Source organism: Tachypleus tridentatus, chromosome 1, assembly GCF_004210375.1.
Source record: "Tachypleus tridentatus isolate NWPU-2018 chromosome 1, ASM421037v1, whole genome shotgun sequence".
NCBI classification, from domain to species: Eukaryota; Metazoa; Arthropoda; class Merostomata; order Xiphosura; family Limulidae; genus Tachypleus; species Tachypleus tridentatus.
Genome location: NC_134825.1, coordinates 85785772 through 85804161, shown reverse-complemented (window position 1 = coordinate 85804161; position 18390 = coordinate 85785772). Strand labels below are relative to the sequence as shown.

The 18390-nt window shown below is 34.2% G+C and overlaps 1 protein-coding gene across 6 annotated transcripts in view; it reads left to right on the top strand.

The window, feature by feature from the left end:
• Nucleotides 1–18390, top strand: part of LOC143254371 (sulfotransferase 1B1-like) — a 49509-nt gene that overhangs the window by 23354 nt on the left and 7765 nt on the right. For 2 of the 6 annotated variants that reach the window (XM_076509448.1, XM_076509454.1), the window contains exons 2-4: nt 5018–5312; nt 13531–13748; nt 14131–14260. In XM_076509448.1, the coding sequence (XP_076365563.1) occupies nt 5042–5312; nt 13531–13748; nt 14131–14260 (619 nt within the window). In that variant the 5' untranslated portion in view covers nt 5018–5041. The other 4 variants (XM_076509487.1, XM_076509477.1, XM_076509462.1 and 1 more) reach the window with 3 other exon arrangements.

Genomic DNA, 18390 nt, shown 5'->3' with positions numbered 1-18390 from the left:
TTTGTGGCTTTGCTATACGAAAAACACACACACAAAAAGAAGGCCTTACGTAAGTTGCGCAGTATCTAAAAAAAACGACGCAAAGAAACGAGGATCTTAATACCTCAGCATATCAAGTGAAATGGGCCAAATCTCAGTCAAACAATCATTTATTTGATAGAATTTATATAGATTTACAAGTGTAACAAAATTTTTAATAAAAAATTGGGAAGTAGGTATGGGAGCACCAAAATGTAAGGAAACAAGGTAAGAATGGGTGGGCTAACATCGACAGGGTTTTAATGTATGAGTAGGATGGGATTTTTTACAGTAGGTGCTATAACTTGCTGATGACACATTCGAAAAATAAGCGAATAACACACAATCAACTTGTTTTAAAATAATGTTCGAAACAAGTCAAACATATGTACAAAAAATCTTTACCCTATAGGATATTAAAGTTTTATTTAAAACTCTAAATAGTTATCTTTTCTTGTCAAAAGTTCACACACAGGCTGACTCAATTACTTTACAATCCAACCGACAAGAAGAATTATTTTTCTATACTTTTATCACAATAGTATCAGTGAATAATTCGCTCACATACCTCATGGATTATCACGGTTGTGCTCCCAGTGACACAGTGGTATGTCTGAGGACTTAAACACTGAAAACCGGGTTTCGATACCCGTGGTGGGCAGAGCACAGATAGCCCATTGTGTAGCTTTGTGCTTAATTATAAACAAACAAACAAAAATAACGGTTGTATCCTCAACTATAAAAAATGTCTCCTTTTCGTCAAAGTTCATATAGGCGGGTTCAATTACTATAGAATATCCTTCTATGAGACAAATTATTCCTCTTATGCTTGTTAAATTGTGAAACACACTTTAAGATATCACCTGTTAAGGCTAATTATTCACACGCCAGCTAACTTCACTGTTTCTGATTTAATTTCACTTGACTTGTGCTCACTTGGTGACTTGTGTATATCTATGTTACCCAATTGAGGCCTCGATTGTTCTACAAACTAAGAGACGATAGGGTGTAACAATACTCGTATAGCGAGAAAACCTTATGAGGTCTCGAGAAAGATGACATCAACAATAGTATAATAATTAAACTGCACACAAACATACGACTCTTACTAACTTACATAAAATAATTTGTTATAACTTGTTATAAAAAACTAAATAATCATTAAATATTATACCACTAAATGGACTAAATAATAACTCTTACACTGAACACTCTTGTATATCCAACAAACATTACAACCTCAGAGTAGGTGCAGCTATTGTTCGGCCCATTCTTACTTCGCGTGCTTCTTATAACTCTGTAAATATTCAAACTAAATAGCTACATTTCTCTGTTGTAAAATTTGTTTCAGCAATCAAGTACAGATACATGTTTGCAATTCAAATTACGTAACCCTAACGAAATGCGTGACATTACAAGAAGAGTGATTGATGTCAAAAGTCGAACAGAAAGCTCCAATAGACATTCTTTGCTTATGGGATACATTATAGCTATCTGACTGGTAACGGGTGAGCCAAAAGAAGAGTTGCAAAACCATTGATATTTGAATGTTTTAACTTTTTTGAATATTTAGAAAGAATTAACTACTGATAAGACTCAATTCAAGTTTATAATTGGACCAAAGTCCAATGTAAAACACAAAGATAGTCATACCCACTTTGGTGGTTGCACCCTGTCAAAATTTATCAAGAGTTATAATGTTATAACACCCATTGAACCTTCTTTCCTTCTTTTTGGTGCTCTCATTTATAGTTCCTAATTTTTTACACTTGTCTCGTAATATATCTTTGTTCTAAATCTAGAAAATGACTGGGCTGTAGGCCTATACTTTTTGTAACTTTTCTTGGTAATAAGTCTCGAGGGTGACTGAACCCTAAATCTATCCTTCAGAGATTTTCTTAGTGGTATCTCTCGACACATTCTGGCAGTTACTGAGATCTTTGCTATAGTTTCTTTCCATCTCTCCAGGGTGGCAGTCTTTTCTTTGGCTGGATTAATGACTAAGGCTTTTTTGCAAATTCAGAATTACTGTTTCTATCCTTATCTCTATTCTTACAGTAATGGTGTATGTGCTGGGACAAAGGATTTCCAAGATTATCAACATCAAATTTTCTCCCTTTCTCGTGTTTTGTTTCATTGAAAGGCATATTTTAAAAATTCCAATGTTTGAAAACCAACCTTTTATGTCAATAGGACATAATTATTTTGAAAATCATGCAGAGGTAAATTATACAACTTATTATTTTTGACTTCTGTCCAGACCACTTTAGAAAAGTAGTGTCAGATTTTCGCAATGGTAGCATTAGCTTTCATGTAGGAGACTCACCTCTTAGCACTGACTGCTGTGACATTTTCTTTGTCTAACACAGAACCTTAGTCAGATATATGGAAATTAAAATTTCGCTTTTAAAGGTTAGATCACAGTTAGAACCCAGACCTAGAGAACCGGCCCGGCATGGCCAAGCGTGTTAAGGCGTGCGACTCGTAATCTGAGGGTCGCGGGTTCGCATCCCGGTCGCGCCAAACATGCTCGCCCTTTTAGCCGTGGAGGTGTTATAATGTGACGGTCAATCCCACCATTGGTTGGTAAAAGAGTAGTCCGAGAGTTGGCGGTGGGTGGTGATGACTAGCTGCCTTCACTCTGGTCTTGCATTGCTAAATTAGGGACGGCTAGCGCAGATAGCACTCAAATAGCTTTGCGCGAAATTAAAAAAAACAAAACAAATGAACCCAGAGAACCTATTATGTAGTCCAAGTTTTTTTATTTACTTGATACAGCTGTAGGCTGATTAGGTGGTGCATACGTAATCATGCACTCGTACGTGATACGGTGGCGGTTTGTGACTCACAACTCAGTTACAGAATGTAGCTACTGGTGTATTTATTGTTTGCTCGTTAGTGTTTTTGCAAAATGGTTATTGTTATTACTTGTTGTATAATTTGGTTCTAACTAAGGTGACGTAATTTATTCATGTGTCTTTAGATTTACATAAGATGAAGGCGGGAAATAGATATACCTTTCCGACAACAAATCTACGTTTTGTGAAATTTTTGTTTTTACTTTACCGACTTTCTCAAGTGTTTTGGTAGCTTGTTACTCTGTAGTTGATTTGCCTACTATTCAACATTGTGTGGTTTGGTTTGTTCTGCATTTCGCGCAAAGCAACACGAGGGCTATCTGTGATAGCCGTCCCTAATTTAGCAGTGTAAGGCTAGAGGGAAGGGAGCTAGTCATCACCCCCCCTCACTATATACTCTTTTACCAACGAACAGTGAGATTGACCGTCACATTATAACGTCCCCACGGCTGAAAGAGCGAGCATGTTTTGTGTGACGGGAATTCGAATCCCGACACTCAGATTACAAGCTGAGCGCCCTAACCTTTTAGCCATGCCGGGTCCAACAGGGTGTGTAAAATACTTTAATAAAATTTTGTGTACATGCTGGTTGCAGTGTTTTAGATATTTTATTTATACTGAGCGGACCCATTAACGCTGTGAGTACTACTGTGATTATGATGACAAAGTGTGGTTATTAGTTTGTGTAATATAACGTCACAGTAATACTGATAATAATCATCATTAAATCTATATTTTACACGTTGCCGACATACGATGTTATATACCATAATTATTAGTTTCTCGTATATGACTGATATAAATATCATTTGACCGATTATTTGTGTGTTTCAGTCCAGTCGACATCACGATGACCCCGAAATAGGTATTTTGTTTTTTTTTAAATGTACGATCATATATTTTACCATGTTTAGTCGACAAAATAAAATACATTAGCTAGTTTAACTGTAAGTACTGTTGGTTTCCTCTTCTACAGAGCATTTAAAGTGACGTTAGATTTTTAAAAATGTATAACGTGTCTACGAAATATAAATCAGGAGAAATTGCGCCAGTAATACGTTTTGTTTGTCTATTTCGCGCAAAGATACACAAGAGCTAATTGCGCTAATTGTCTCTACTTTGAACTAATATACAACAGTATTCATCGTTAATTCGGTACAGATAGCCTAGTTGCTTTGCGCCATAAAACACCAAACCTACCTACCCACCAATTAATTCTTGAACTATGCTAATCGAATAGTGGGATTGGACCGTCACACTTATAACGCGCCACTACCCAAAGTGTGGACAAATTTTTAAGCAGTAGAATCAAACTATGAAGCCTCATGTTCAGGGTCCAGCTCGCTAACTACAAGGTTATGTTCGGTCTCAGTAATTAATGTAAAACAAATACAAATAAAAACAACAACCGATCTTAAGGGAGAAAATATCGTAAGCTATTGTATGTTTGTTGTTTTATATTTTACATGGGAAATCCTTTTAAACGGGTCTATTTCTTTCTTCATCCAGTAGATAAAGTATAGAAAAGTCAACTAACTTCGTTAATTCGTATTACTGTGACGCGTGGTGAATGAGTACATAACTTTATAACGTATAATTTCAGATGAAAATTTAGCTAAAAGTAAAAACCAGCTTATCGATGACGGTTTTAGCAACTATCTTATTGGAATAATAGTAATAAAAACGTTACCATCCATAAATGCTTTTGTTCTTTTCCTTCCTTAATTCAACCTTAGAATGAGTGTTAAGAATTTTAACTAGCATCTAGAGCATTAGATTAAATTACGGACTTAAAATGCTATAATCTAAGACTCGATTCTTTCATGCAGTGGAACAACAAATAGCCCAAAATGACTTTGTTCTCAAAGTAAACAAACTTCTCAGCTTATATTATTTTTATAAGTATTTTTACTAGGGTTATTGAACGAGATATAGTTGAAAAGTATTACTCTGTTTCTGAATATTCAATAATTTAACAATTGTGATGCAAACACTGGTGTTATGACACATCATTTTATTATTCTAAATTCGTTTGATGTGCATGCATATAAAAAATCTTGTTTAGTTTGGTAAGATTCTGAGCATACATTATGTGAATTGATTGAGTTATGACGTTTACAACTTCTTATTTTTATTTTTAGATTTAGTTCATAGCTACTTAAAGTATGTTCTCATTAAAATTTCTGTATGAAAATCCAATCGGCGCTCTGATCACCAAGCACAGATCAAGAAAAGGTGAAGTTGTGTGTGCCAGTAAGTGTCTGTCATCCATTAGTGATCCTCTGTGGGAGTCTTACGTTCGATCAATACCGCAAGCTCAGTTTTATCGTAATATATTGATGCAAGGATATTTTGTGCCTCCATCCATCTTGGAAGGACTAGAAAATTTTGAAATAAGGCCTCATGATGTGTTTATTATCACTTATCCAAAGTCTGGTAAGAAACATTGGGTTGCCGTTCATTACTTGATGTCTTGAAAGGAATATTACCAATATATATTTGTTGTACATTAAACAAAGACAAAAAGGGAAGGATAAATCTCTGAAGTGACAAATTCAGAATTAGGTGTTTCTACATTTATTTATGGGTTTGAACACTTTGTAGTCCGGTACAGTTTAATCGTATCTCTGATTTTCAGTCAAAATATTGTTTTTTGTTTCTTACTAAGTAACATCCAAATTACAGTTAACTTAGACTTTAAGTCCTTTTGAGTTTTGTTTACAAAAGAGCTATTTAGGTATTGCCATGCATAAACGAGTTGTTGTGAAACATAAAGTGATTCGGTAATTACAAATATATAAAGCAAGCAATATATATCCTAATTGTACAAAGATTAATTTTCCTTGGACTTTCAAAAACTCACTTACCTGCGGTATGCTAAGATTCCTGTCACTGTGAACTAAAGCACATTTACCCAACTGTTGTTTTTTTCTGTTTTGTACATATGATATAACTTCAGGTAGTCAAAATGATGTTCATTCATGTAATTCTTTTTCCTTTTTATTTATAAACGAAACTTCTTTATCAAAAGAACAAATCGTACATTTTTCGCAAAAGAAAAGAAAATTCTCACGAATTATAATTTAATGTAGAAATAAAAGTTTCTTCTAACTGCGTGCACACTCACCAAAAATCTTGTTTTGTTTGGAGCATGTTATTAATTTTCTTTCACAGCGGTATGTTTGCGGACGTACAATGCTAGAAACTGGTTTTCTATACCTGTGGTGGGAAAAGCACAGATATATCATTATGTAGCTTTTTGTTTAACTACAAACAAACAAATTATTTTCTTTATTTAAGTGAAATTTTATACAACTGTATACGTTTACTTTGTTATATATTATATCATGGGTGGCCAAACCTCGGCTCGCGATCCACATGCGGCTCTTTGACGTATAATGTGCGGCTCGCGGAAATATGTTGGCTGAGCTCATTTTCGCCTCACATTTAATGTACAAGGTAATAAAAAAATTGAAAACTTTATAATTATTTACCGAGTATAAGCTACGAGTCCACTGGATTAAAACGTAAGTTTAATGTTCATGGCGAGTAAATATATTTAATAATTTAAATCCTAATTTTAATGCTAGATTTGAGTCGGGGATTAAAGAAATTTTGGGTCAGCAAGGATTACAGAGGAATTGTGGTGGAGAATCAGCAATCCCACAAGCTGGTGCTGACAATGTTAGTTTTAGTGGGCATGGCTTGCGATCGCCTGATTGTGGCGTGTGTGGCTGTGTTGCGAGCAGTTAAGTTAGTGAAGTATTAGTGAGATACTGGGCGCTGTTGAGTTTGGTTGCGTTTCGCTTATTGTTTCTTTTCACTTTAATAATTTTTAGAAGTGTCTGTGAAAATTTTGTGGAGGAAGATGGCATAATCAAATTGAAAGAAGCGAAAGTATGAAAATGAAAACGGAAATTTTAAGCCAGAGTGGGAGGAATATTTTGCATTCACCTTTAGAGGAGGTAAACCTTTGTCTTATCTGCAATGTGTTACTCAGTCATTACAAAGCCAATAACTTGAAACGACACTATGAAACAATTCACAAAAAAACTTTTCGTGTGATTATCCACCGAAGTCAGAATTACGGCAAAACAAGTTAACTATGTTAAAATCATCATCAAGTAACCGACAGACACTGTTGGCAACGTTCAATAAGGAAGTTGATACAACGACTGAATATAGTTTTGCTATATCATGAAATATTGTTAAACGCCTATATTCTGATGGTGAATTTGTTAAGGAGAATATAGCTGAAGTTGTTGCAGTGCTAGATCAAATTAACACAAAACTTCAGCGACTAATAGCACAATCACTAGCTTCACGCCCCACTACAGAGAGACGTATCTCCCAAATCAGAACTGATGTTCCAGGCAAAATGCAAAATGATTTAAAGAATTTCCTTGCATTCAGCTAAGCCCTTAACAAATCTACAGACATACAAGACAACCCACAACTGGCGGTATTTGTTTATGTTTCGTCTGATGTAACTATGAAAAAGAGATGTTGGACTTAGTGGAACTAAAAGAAACAATTCGTGATGTTGACATTAAAAATGCACTTCACAGAGCCTTAACAAATGCTGATATTCCATTGGATAAACTCGTCAGTGTTGCAGCAGACGGAACACCTGCAATGATGGGGGAAAATGCAGGATTAATTGCACTTATGAAAAGTAATCCCAGTTTTCTGGACTTTCTCCCTGTTCATTGCATTATTCATTGTGAACACCAGGCAGCCAGATACTTTAAGTATGGAGATGTTATGAAATTTGTTCTTGAAATTGTCAATTCATACGCTTAAATGGGAAGACTCACCGATAGTTCAAAAAAGTTGTTGAAGAACTGGAGCTGGAAGATAAACCTAGTGATGTCTCTTTTTACTGCATTATGAGGTGACTGTTAACCAGCAATGTCTTAAATAGATTTGTGGATCTGTTGGAGCCAATTATTACTTTTCTTGAAGAAAAGAAAAGATTCTATCCTCAACTGGGAAATGATAAATGGATGCAAGATCTAATGTTCCTTACTGATATAATGAATCATCTGCAAACTCTAAACTTGGCACTCGAGGGGAAGGATAAGATCGTTTCTGATCGTACTCGGACAATTTTGAACTTTCAGAATAAAATAAGACTTTCAAAGAGACATATTGTTAAGAAACTTCAGTTACTTTCCCAATTTCAAAAGGAGAGTAAATACATTCCCTGATATTGAAATAAAAGACCACAAACTGGAAGAATACAAAGATAAATTACGAGGACTGCTTGATAATTCCTAGACAGGTTTGAGGACTTGCAAAAGTAAAGCCCTGCTTCGTCTTTCTTGTAAATCCATTCCTGGTTGATGTGATTAATAATGGTTGCCCAATTCTCGAACCTCTGGTTACAGAATCATGTGCTGTGGAAATACAACTAATAGAACTACAGGAGGATCTGGGTCTGAAGATGATCCATAAATCCCATTCCACAATTGAGTTCTGGAAGCATGTTCCAGAAATAAAATATCTTGAAGTGAAGAAAACCAATGTGCGCCTCATCTCAATTTTCAGCATAACAACTGCTGTGAATCACTGGACTCTAATGAAGTTTGTGAAGTTGAAACACCGTGCAATCCTTACAAATCAACACCTGACGGAGCTAGTTCATACAGCCTTGACAACATATCAGCCAGAATTTCAACGACTCACAACCAAGATGGAAACTCACAAGACCTCTCTCTACTAGCAGTAAATAGCCTGATAATTGTATCAATGTCTGTTTGTGTCAGAAAAATATTATGATAAGACTAAAATTTTATAAGGTGGTATCTCATTAAATTATCTCTAATTTTATTGTTTTACATATTTTCCTCCACGTTTTGACCAGATATTTACTAAGACAAATAAATATCATTAAAAATATCTGTTTTTACCCCTTTTCTTTTTATTTCTTTGCAGTCTTATTTAATGTTCGTGAAGTGCAAATTTGCATATTTTTCTTAGATGTTTCCGTAGTTCATTGCCGTATTAAGTACGCTCAATATAGTTAAAACAATAATCAGCCAGGATTTTGAAAGCATTTGTTATATATGTGTAGTTTGTGATTATTGAAACTAATACAAATTAACAGTTTAAAAACTACATACATGAATAAATATTATTATGCACATGTATTTATTAATATTTATATAAAATTTATGTAACAAATTATGCATGTAATAATAAACACGTGTGTGTGTAATATTTGTTCATGTCTTGTGGCTCTTAAACATCTGAAGTTTATCGTATATGGCTCTTACGTTACGCAAGTTTGGCCACCCCTGTACTATGACATATCTTGAAGGCCCCTATTATATAAACTGTTATCAAATCATCTTATCAATAATGGCAATACACGCTGCAACAATTTTGCAATTTAAATTGTACGTATCTTAATCACTAGAAAATTAATGAAATACATCTTTCACAATATCCTTACCACTAATACCACTAACTAATAATAAATACAGTATATAAATACTAGTTTCCTCATTCTCAACCTCCTCATCGCGTTCGTAAATTTGGTTCTCTAGTGTTTTAGCCCTTTAATTACTGCCCCCCCCCAGTGGCTCAGCAGTATGTCTGCGGACTGACTACGCTAAAAACCGGATTTCGATACCTGTGGTGGGCAGAGCACAGATATCCCATTGTGTAGCTTTGTGCTTAAATCAAAACAAGAACAACCTTTAATTACTGTAATTACTGTTGCTTTCATTAATCCGACAAAACAACGACTTACTACACAGCTACACCTGGCCTTTGAAGATGGTAGTCATCTGAACTATTTTGGTTGGAGCTATTGACTTTTCAACTGATAACAAGTCTTTGTCAATAAGTTACGCTCCCATCCAAATTCAGTCTGGTCAAGATCTTGGGAATCTTTTGTTTAATGTTGCCATTTAATTACATGTTTGAAAATGAGTTCTTTTGGCATTTTCAGCAAAGACTTCTGATGTGGGTGAGAAAGATTTTAGCTTTGTACCAGCCTTCATTACTTTGGTGGAAGTTTTCAAGTGTCATAGCGTATGTCAAACAGGTTGGTATGAATCGGCTTACTTCCCGCAGCTACAAATGACCTCATTCATTTTTGCATTACAAGCTTCAAAATGATCAAGTTTGTAACCTGCTGACAGTATTTTACCAATAATTTCTTTAACTATTCCCTCACATGTATGAAGTGGGATCACACCCAGAAGTTTCACGAACAGTTAGAGGATAATTTGAAATCTGTGAGTGTTTACGCGTAGTTAGCCCAATGTCGGTGACTGTGCGCTATTCATGAATTGGCGTTACAATAACTTATGCTAATAAGTGGCATTTTGTTATTAGCAACACTAAGCACGACTTATTGGCTTGGGATTGAAAAGCTAGGCTATAATGCATGATATAAGGCTTATTGGCCTATATATTATCTCACTAAAATCATAATGATGGTCAAAAACAAGACTGAAGCAACTTTGCTGATAAACATTGTAAAACCATTGACGCAGTCTTGCACTGCACCAGTGGATGGACAATGTATTACTCACGTAAGGGCACACCCGTATATAATGACAGCTTTTGGTAAAGGCACGGTGTAATTTGATTGCTTAACCTGTTGTTTTATCTTTAGGGTTGGCTTCCTTTGGATATTTCTCTTTGCCCATTATCGTCACACATTAATGTTAGGATAGGCCATGTTCGTACCTAAAATGTTTTTTGACGTCATTGTAATGTGAACCTGGCAAGCCTATTATTTTGGTGTATATAAAGTCACTGGCACAAGTTGTTACGGAATCAACCTTGGCACTTTTTTGACCTGCTGACATTGTCAATATTTTTGCTTTCGTGGGTTTATAGAAACATTCGTGTAAGCCTGTCTTGCACTTTGACATATGCTGCTTGCCAATTCCAATCATTTGGTTAACATACATTTCATCACGACTTATTCAGCCAGTGACAATGTTTATCTGTCCAGCAGGATAATTCGCTAATTTAAAAGGATGAATGCGTGTTTACAACTTTGTTCTAATTATTTCTTTGTCATTGTTGCCAGATGCAATGCGTGATAACGTTTCCTCCTGTGAAATGATCACCTCAACAGACTGGGCACTTTCATCTCTCATTTTCAAAAGGTTTTTTACTAAGTAGTTGCGTATGTATAAGCCGAGGTTCCATTGTTTCGTGGTATTCTGTGCCTGTATTCGCTGGTTAGTTTGAAGGTTGCTTTTTCTTAGCAATAACATTGTGAAAAATAAACAACGGTCAAAATATACACTGATAATACTCGCTGGTAAATTTGATGGTTGAAGAATATTAGTAAGATTAAACCTAGCAAGTGACTAAGTTACAAAATACTACTGCAAAATGTCACCAAATGATATGAATATGACCATACAGGGCGCCAGCTCAAATGAGAGCTCAGACTGTTCAATTAATTAACAATACGAATTAATGGTTTAGGTTGGAAGACATCGAATGTATATGTCGCACAAGGCGCCGTCAAAAATCAGTATGACACTGAATACCAAAAACACCGTCTTTAATGTTAAAAGAAAGTAAATTCGTCAAATTGCTAAACATTCAAGACCACCATACATTACATATACCTGTACATGTATTAGTCCATGCAAAAATGTTCATGTTATCTCAGATTAATAACCAGAAGCTAACGCTACGTCGGTTGTATGATAAAGGCCTGTCTACGTTAGCTTACTTGTGTAATGTATAACCTCAAATGTTTGGCAACTAGAGACTATACTCCACACAGACTTTATTTAACAAGAATATAGGCATACTTAGCCTATAAGTATACTTCCTGCAGTGATTTTACCCTCAAGCGTACATATTTATTGGAAATAATGTAATTACCTTACATGCTATTGCTAATAATCATAGAAACAAAGAGTAATTTTATCTTAAAATGTTCAACCTCAAGGGCATAAATTTCAATATTTTGGCCATCTTAGTCGCTGCAATGGATTTATGATCATTTCGGGAACAAAATGATAGCAAATTTAAATCATGGCACTCAAAAACATGAGGTTCATATTTTAATGTAATGCTTCCAATAAAAGCAAATATATAGTCAAATTTGTGTTTTGGCAGGTATCTTGGATATTTCTAAACGCTTAGGGATGCCAAAGTGGCGTCAGTCATTTTCCGAATCAGCACACCTGAACTGTGGAAGAACCATCAAAAACATCTGCTAAATGCCAGTTTTAGGTCGAAGCCTAAATTGTGTCTTGTTATATCGTGTTATTGATTCGTCTGCTTTTCTACGTTCAAAAATATCAGTGAAATTTTATAATTACAGCAGTTGCTAAATGCTATTAAGTTGAGTCTTGGGTATGATTTTTGCTTTCAAAAATAATGTTTGTGAATAATTGATTGATTGGTTGAATAAGAAAAACTAACATGCAAAGACAGAGCATTTAGTTCAAAAAGTGCACATAAAGTGCCATATTTAGTTTATGAAAACAAATACACTTTATCCTAGTCTTTTATCCCATCGTAAGTAATACATGTTAAAGAATATTTAAATATTTCAAACTGAATTTGACTTCATTCTTTCACTAAATTTATTCGTGATTTGTTTTTAGCGTTTGTGGGGTGTATTGTATTAATGATTAACCAGTACTTTAACATTATATCAAGTGATCATAAAAGATTTTCATTTATGGAAATATTTGATGTTGTTTGTTGAATTTTACAAAGACAATCTCCAAACAATTTTTTCATCGAACCATGACATCTAGTTGTGCTTGTTTGTTTTTTAAACTAATTTGCAATAAGAACGGCACATTATGTGCACGTGGACTAAGCAACCTGCTTATAGACCTCTACGGATCATATACAATCGTCCTTAAATTTGATCAAAAGGAGGGCAGCCAATCAACTGCACCTGCTGCCACGGAAGCTTTGCTCTGGTCTTTGAACCAAATAACAGTTTTGCCTCTGAATTTTATGACGCGTCCATATCTCAAAATGCAGAGTAAGTTCAGAGGAAGTAAATCCCGAGCCTTTATTAATTTTTCGGCCCGTTAACCAATATGCCACGTCTGGTCCATACGTTATCATAGAGTGTGTTGCGGATTTACTCTCATTCTGCAATGAACCAAATCTCTCGAAGTTCTACACAAGTGACTTGTTTCTAAAATTGCGACAGAAAGTAACTCATTTGTCAAATATTCACAATGAGAACATTTTTATGAAAATTAGCGCTTTATGAGTAATTTTTCAATACTTTTTATTATTGAAGAATGACTAAATTATTGTAAATTATCGTTCAGCTAAATAACTGTTTCGTTTTAACAAAAGAACTTTTTTTGTTTTATATTAACAAGCTGAGTTTAACTATAAATTATTTTAACATGCTTAAAAAGAAATATCTTGTTAATAAAAAATATATATTATTAATTCTTATAAGTAAATTTTTTAGTAGTAACCATAAAATTTGTAGAGCCTGTATAGACAACTTTGAACTGCTGTAAAGCATACCTGAAATAAAAGCTGTATGTGATTGTTTTTAGTAAGTTTCTTAAAACATACTGACCATAAACTTGATACTTAGAAATTTTCGTTTTCATTAGTTTATCGTTTTGGCCAGCATATAACTAAGTTAAATGATCAAACAGCAAAATATGTCCTCTTACAGGCACGACATGGACCGAAGAGATTGTGTCTCTTATTTATAACGGTGGGGATACAAAGAAGGTACAAAAGAAGTTGTTGATTTTTCGTGTGCATCATTTGGAAGTAGGACGACCTATTGGCCATCTTCGTTTTCTACGAAAACTTAGATCACCTCGTTTGATGGCCACTCATCTTCCCTTTGATTTAATTCCAAAACAGTTGCAGGAAGCGAAGTGTAAAGTACGTCTACTTTGTTAGTTAGTGTATAGCAGTGATAGTTGCAATAATATTAGATATTATTTTTCTTCTTTAGTTCAACAATTACTTTAAACTATGTAATGAAAAAATTTCATATTTTCGTGGCATATATTTTATTTTATACAAAGCAAGGAATAAATGTGTCATTTCCACCATTTATAGTTTTTCATGCTAGCAGATTAGTAATTACAATTTCATAGTTTTATCATTTTTATTGATTTTTTTCTTTAAAGTTTTGTAATTTCTTCTTAGAATAATAAGAAGCCGATAGAATAATATTAAGCCGATCTGTTACATAAATATCACTTTACCGAGTAGTTGCCACTGTTTCTATTTATCTAAAGCTTATGTATCTGTTTTGCAGGTTATATATGTGATGAGAAATCCAAAGGATAATGCTGTATCTTGCTATCATCATCATCAGATTTCCACTTTTCTTGGAAATTACACTGGTTCTTGGAACGACTTTCTTACCTTGTTTTTACAGGGACACTGTAAGTATATGGTACTTTTTCCTTTGAATTATTTTATTATCATTTTTTGTAGGCGTAGTAAATTGAAGATTTGTTTATGATGTAAAATTTAAGGATTAATCTAATTTCGCATAAGCAAAGATTTTTAACGTTTTAATTCTAAGTTGAATCAAGTGGATGAAATTAACGTGCAAGGGTTGCATGATACTGTACAAAACAACATTCGTTTTTATTGTATGTAAACATTATCAGATCAAATATATACACATAAAACGACTTCTTAAAGACTATATAAACTAACAAAGAACGTTTTTATGTATTACCATGCACTATAATGTTATTCTGTTACATGTATTTACTTAGATGATAGGTTTTGAAATATATTTTTACAGTATAAATATTTTTTTGAATATTATTTTATTAACAGTTTGGTCCCCTGGTTACTTAATTCTAAATTTCTGTGCTTGGTCTTTGTAATGGACACAGTACAGATAGCCTATTATGCACTTGACAACCAAACAAATAAACATTTAATATTTTGGGCGAAAGCGACATCGTTTCTAGTGTTTTGAACAATAAAATATAACCTAACCATTAATATTAAAGAAATTACGTAATTTTCGCAAAACACGAAATTAGGTAAAATAAGATAAGCAGTGTCGGAGGAGAATATTAGATGAGATTTTAATGTTTCTCTGAAAGTCTTAGTGGATCAGGAAAAGTGGTGGATTTATAACCTTTGTCCTTGATGATGAAAGGTGTACCGCTTGAAATCACTCGGGTAAAAGAGTTTCATATTGTTATCTTTTCATAAGAAAATAATGGTACTTTCAATTTGGATTTGTACTGAAAAAAAACAAAAAGAAAACAAAGTACATTTACTTATAAGCAACTAAAGGTTTACGATTTTCCCAACTTGAATTCAATTTTGGGTCTAAAATAGTGACCCACTACAAACACATGAAGATTTTAAAATAGATTTGGTAGCCGGAGACAACAGTCGGAAAAGATAAAGATAAAGGTTAAGGCTTTTAATAAAACGTCATGGAAGTAAATGATTTGGCCAGGTGGTAAAGACACTGGACTGGTAATCCGAAGGTCGCGGGTTCGAATCCCTCTTACACCAAACATGCTCGCCCTTTCAGCCGTGGGGGCGTATATGTGACGGTCAACCCCACTATTCATTGGTAAAAGAGTAGCCCAAGAGTTGGCGTTGGGTGGTGATAACCAGTTGCTCTCCCTCTAGTCTTAGGCCCGGCATGGCCAAGTGTTTTAAGGCATTCAACTCGCAGGTTCGAATCCCGATCGCACCAAACATGCTCGCCCTTTCAGACGTGAGGGCGTTATAATATGATGGTCAATCCCATTAATTCGTTGGCGGTGGGTGGTGATGACTAGCTGCCTTCCCTCTAATCTTATACTGCTAAATTAGGGACGGCTAGCACAGAAGACCCTTTAGTGGCTTTGCGCGAAATTCAAAAAACAAACAAGCCCTCTAGTCTTACACTGCTAAATTAGGAACGGCTAATGCAGATAGCCCTCGTGTAGCTTTGAGCGAAATTCAAAACAAACAAGTAAATCATTCAACAATTTATTTTCACATTTCTTTTGCTTGTATTTCCCCGACTATCTACGTGTCTTCTTATTCTCTAGTTTTCACCTGCCTTCGACGGGTGCACTTCTGACAATTTTGATCCACTTTTACGTATACATACACCGTGAAATATTAAATTATGCAAAGAGCACGGAATCTCAAAACTGCAATTAACCGTAAATTTATCACTCGTATAATATTGAAGGTTTTTGGTGAAACATGTAGAGAACTATTCTTTAAACGTCAACATTTGTTTGTCGGATGGAACATTTCACTTATATGAACATTAAATTGACTGTGTATAAGTCATGTATTTAGTACTTCAAAATTAACTTTGTGCGCCCTTCAATTTGAATCTTAACGAAAGCCAATATTAACGTAGTAGTTAACATGCTGGACTGTTGGATCTGAGAGTCCCATATTTCTTTTTCTATTATGAGGCCTTGGTTGCGTTATTAGGATGACGGAAATACTATATAATACATTAAGAAAAATTACTCAAGAGTTAGAGATTGGTATTGTTGACTACCAACCTTTTTCTAGCTTATAAGTTCAAAATTATGAACTCTTAGGGGTAGATGGCTCTTGAATGGATTTGCGTGAATTTCTGAAAACATACATAAAGAATATGAAATAGGTTTTAATTATGATTATTATAATATATAAGAAAAAATTAAGTCTAAAATTGGAAACCTTAAACGTGGGGCGTATTTTATCCTAATTGTGCAATTTCGGTAATAGTGGATGTATTTTGTGATACTTGAAAATAATGTACTTGATAATGAAATATTTTTAACCTCTGCGTTTATCGGTAAGTCACATGAGTACAGTAAAAATACGATCTTTATCTAAGAGTGTGCAAAGGGCCATGTACTTTAATACAGCTGTCATCAAGTATCCTAGCAACAATCATATTCGACAAACGTTATGCATTAAATAAACTTTTGTATTTGAATTAGAACAGAAATAACAACGAAAAAACATGAAAAAAAGGTTTTTAGTTACAATAAATTCTTATAACTGTTTGGTGTTGTAATTCTTTGTTTCACTATCATCATAAAGTATTTTTATGAATACAGACGAAACACTTAACCTTGTCACTAAGTGAAGTTGGTTGAAGAGTTAACCTTGTCAGAGTTGATTGTAGAGGTAAGAACAAGCAGAGGTGGCTCGTGAAGCACAGAGCGCCCACTCCAGAATCGACCTTACAATTAGAAATTCTTGTTGATTTCACCCGGACAGAGGCACCGAATACAAAGTTCGCACTAGTCAAAATTTTGCCTGAGATCAGCTCTGAACATAAGTAAAAATTCAGCAATCGTTCTGTTTGTTTGTGTGCTTGGTCTTGCATTTTTATTAAACTGTTAATATTGCCCTAATTAAAGTATGTTTTTACGAGTTTTTAATCACTTGGCCTCTAAATTGTGTTATATAATAAATAGGATTCATGATGCTATCCCTTAGTGTGATTAAGTATCAGAAACACCTATTTCATTTTTTAAATTTATTAGTTTTACAGATAGTTTCTGACACATATCAATAGTAAATATGACTAAAAATACACGCAAAGTAGTTTTCAGGTATTTTCTAGTGTATCTAATATGATGGCTTGTAATAATGCAAATATATAATGTTGCTCTGTTTCTGGCCAATATTTCATTACAAATATGCAAGGAATATATTGTTAATTGAGGAGCAGTGTTTAGAAAATGTAACACTCCAACTCAGATCAGATGAGAATAAACAGAACAGATAAAAGTTTTCATATTATAGCACATAAGCTAATTGTAAAATATCTTAAGCATTTGTTTTTCCGACAGTAAATGTGTGTGTGTATTTTTGAATTGTGTATATGATTTTATTACAAAGGATTGAGTACGTTATATTAAAACTATTTTGAATATGCAGATCAGTAAGTCGCATGACAACTACAACAGATATACAGTTAGTGTAACGTTGTGTATCGACATTACGTTTTGATATTCATTAGCATTTTGTAGTTAGTGTGATGCCATCAAAAACTGGTCGCTTTTGGGCAAGGTACGTAACAGCTCTTTCTGGGTTATTCTTGTATTCCAAATTAATCCACATTACTTAGTTTTCAAAGAACATTAAACACCAAGGATTTCTCCATCTTTGAAACTGTAAATCTCATGTCTTTATGTCCTGAGTGTATAAATAAATTGCGTCGGAAATATAATACAAAAAGAATCTACATTGCATCTCGAAATGTTTACAAGTTTTTCATCGCATACCTGATCAACTATTGCATACAATAAGTAACTGAAAAATTAAAAGGTTATTAATGTTATTTCATACTAAGACATATTGGTAAAGTAGCTTTACATAGCGCCTATAAGTTTCTGTGTAATCGGAATATTGAAATAAGCACCTGAAAACCGTCATCCTTATGCAATAAGTACATTATGGAAAGCAGCAGGGAGGAGTGGTGTGTTTGGGACATAACATTTTTACAATGAAAGCTTTTGGAATAGAAATTACACACCATAACTGTTTTCAAGGTACGTCAAACGGAGTATAACCGAATGTAGTCACT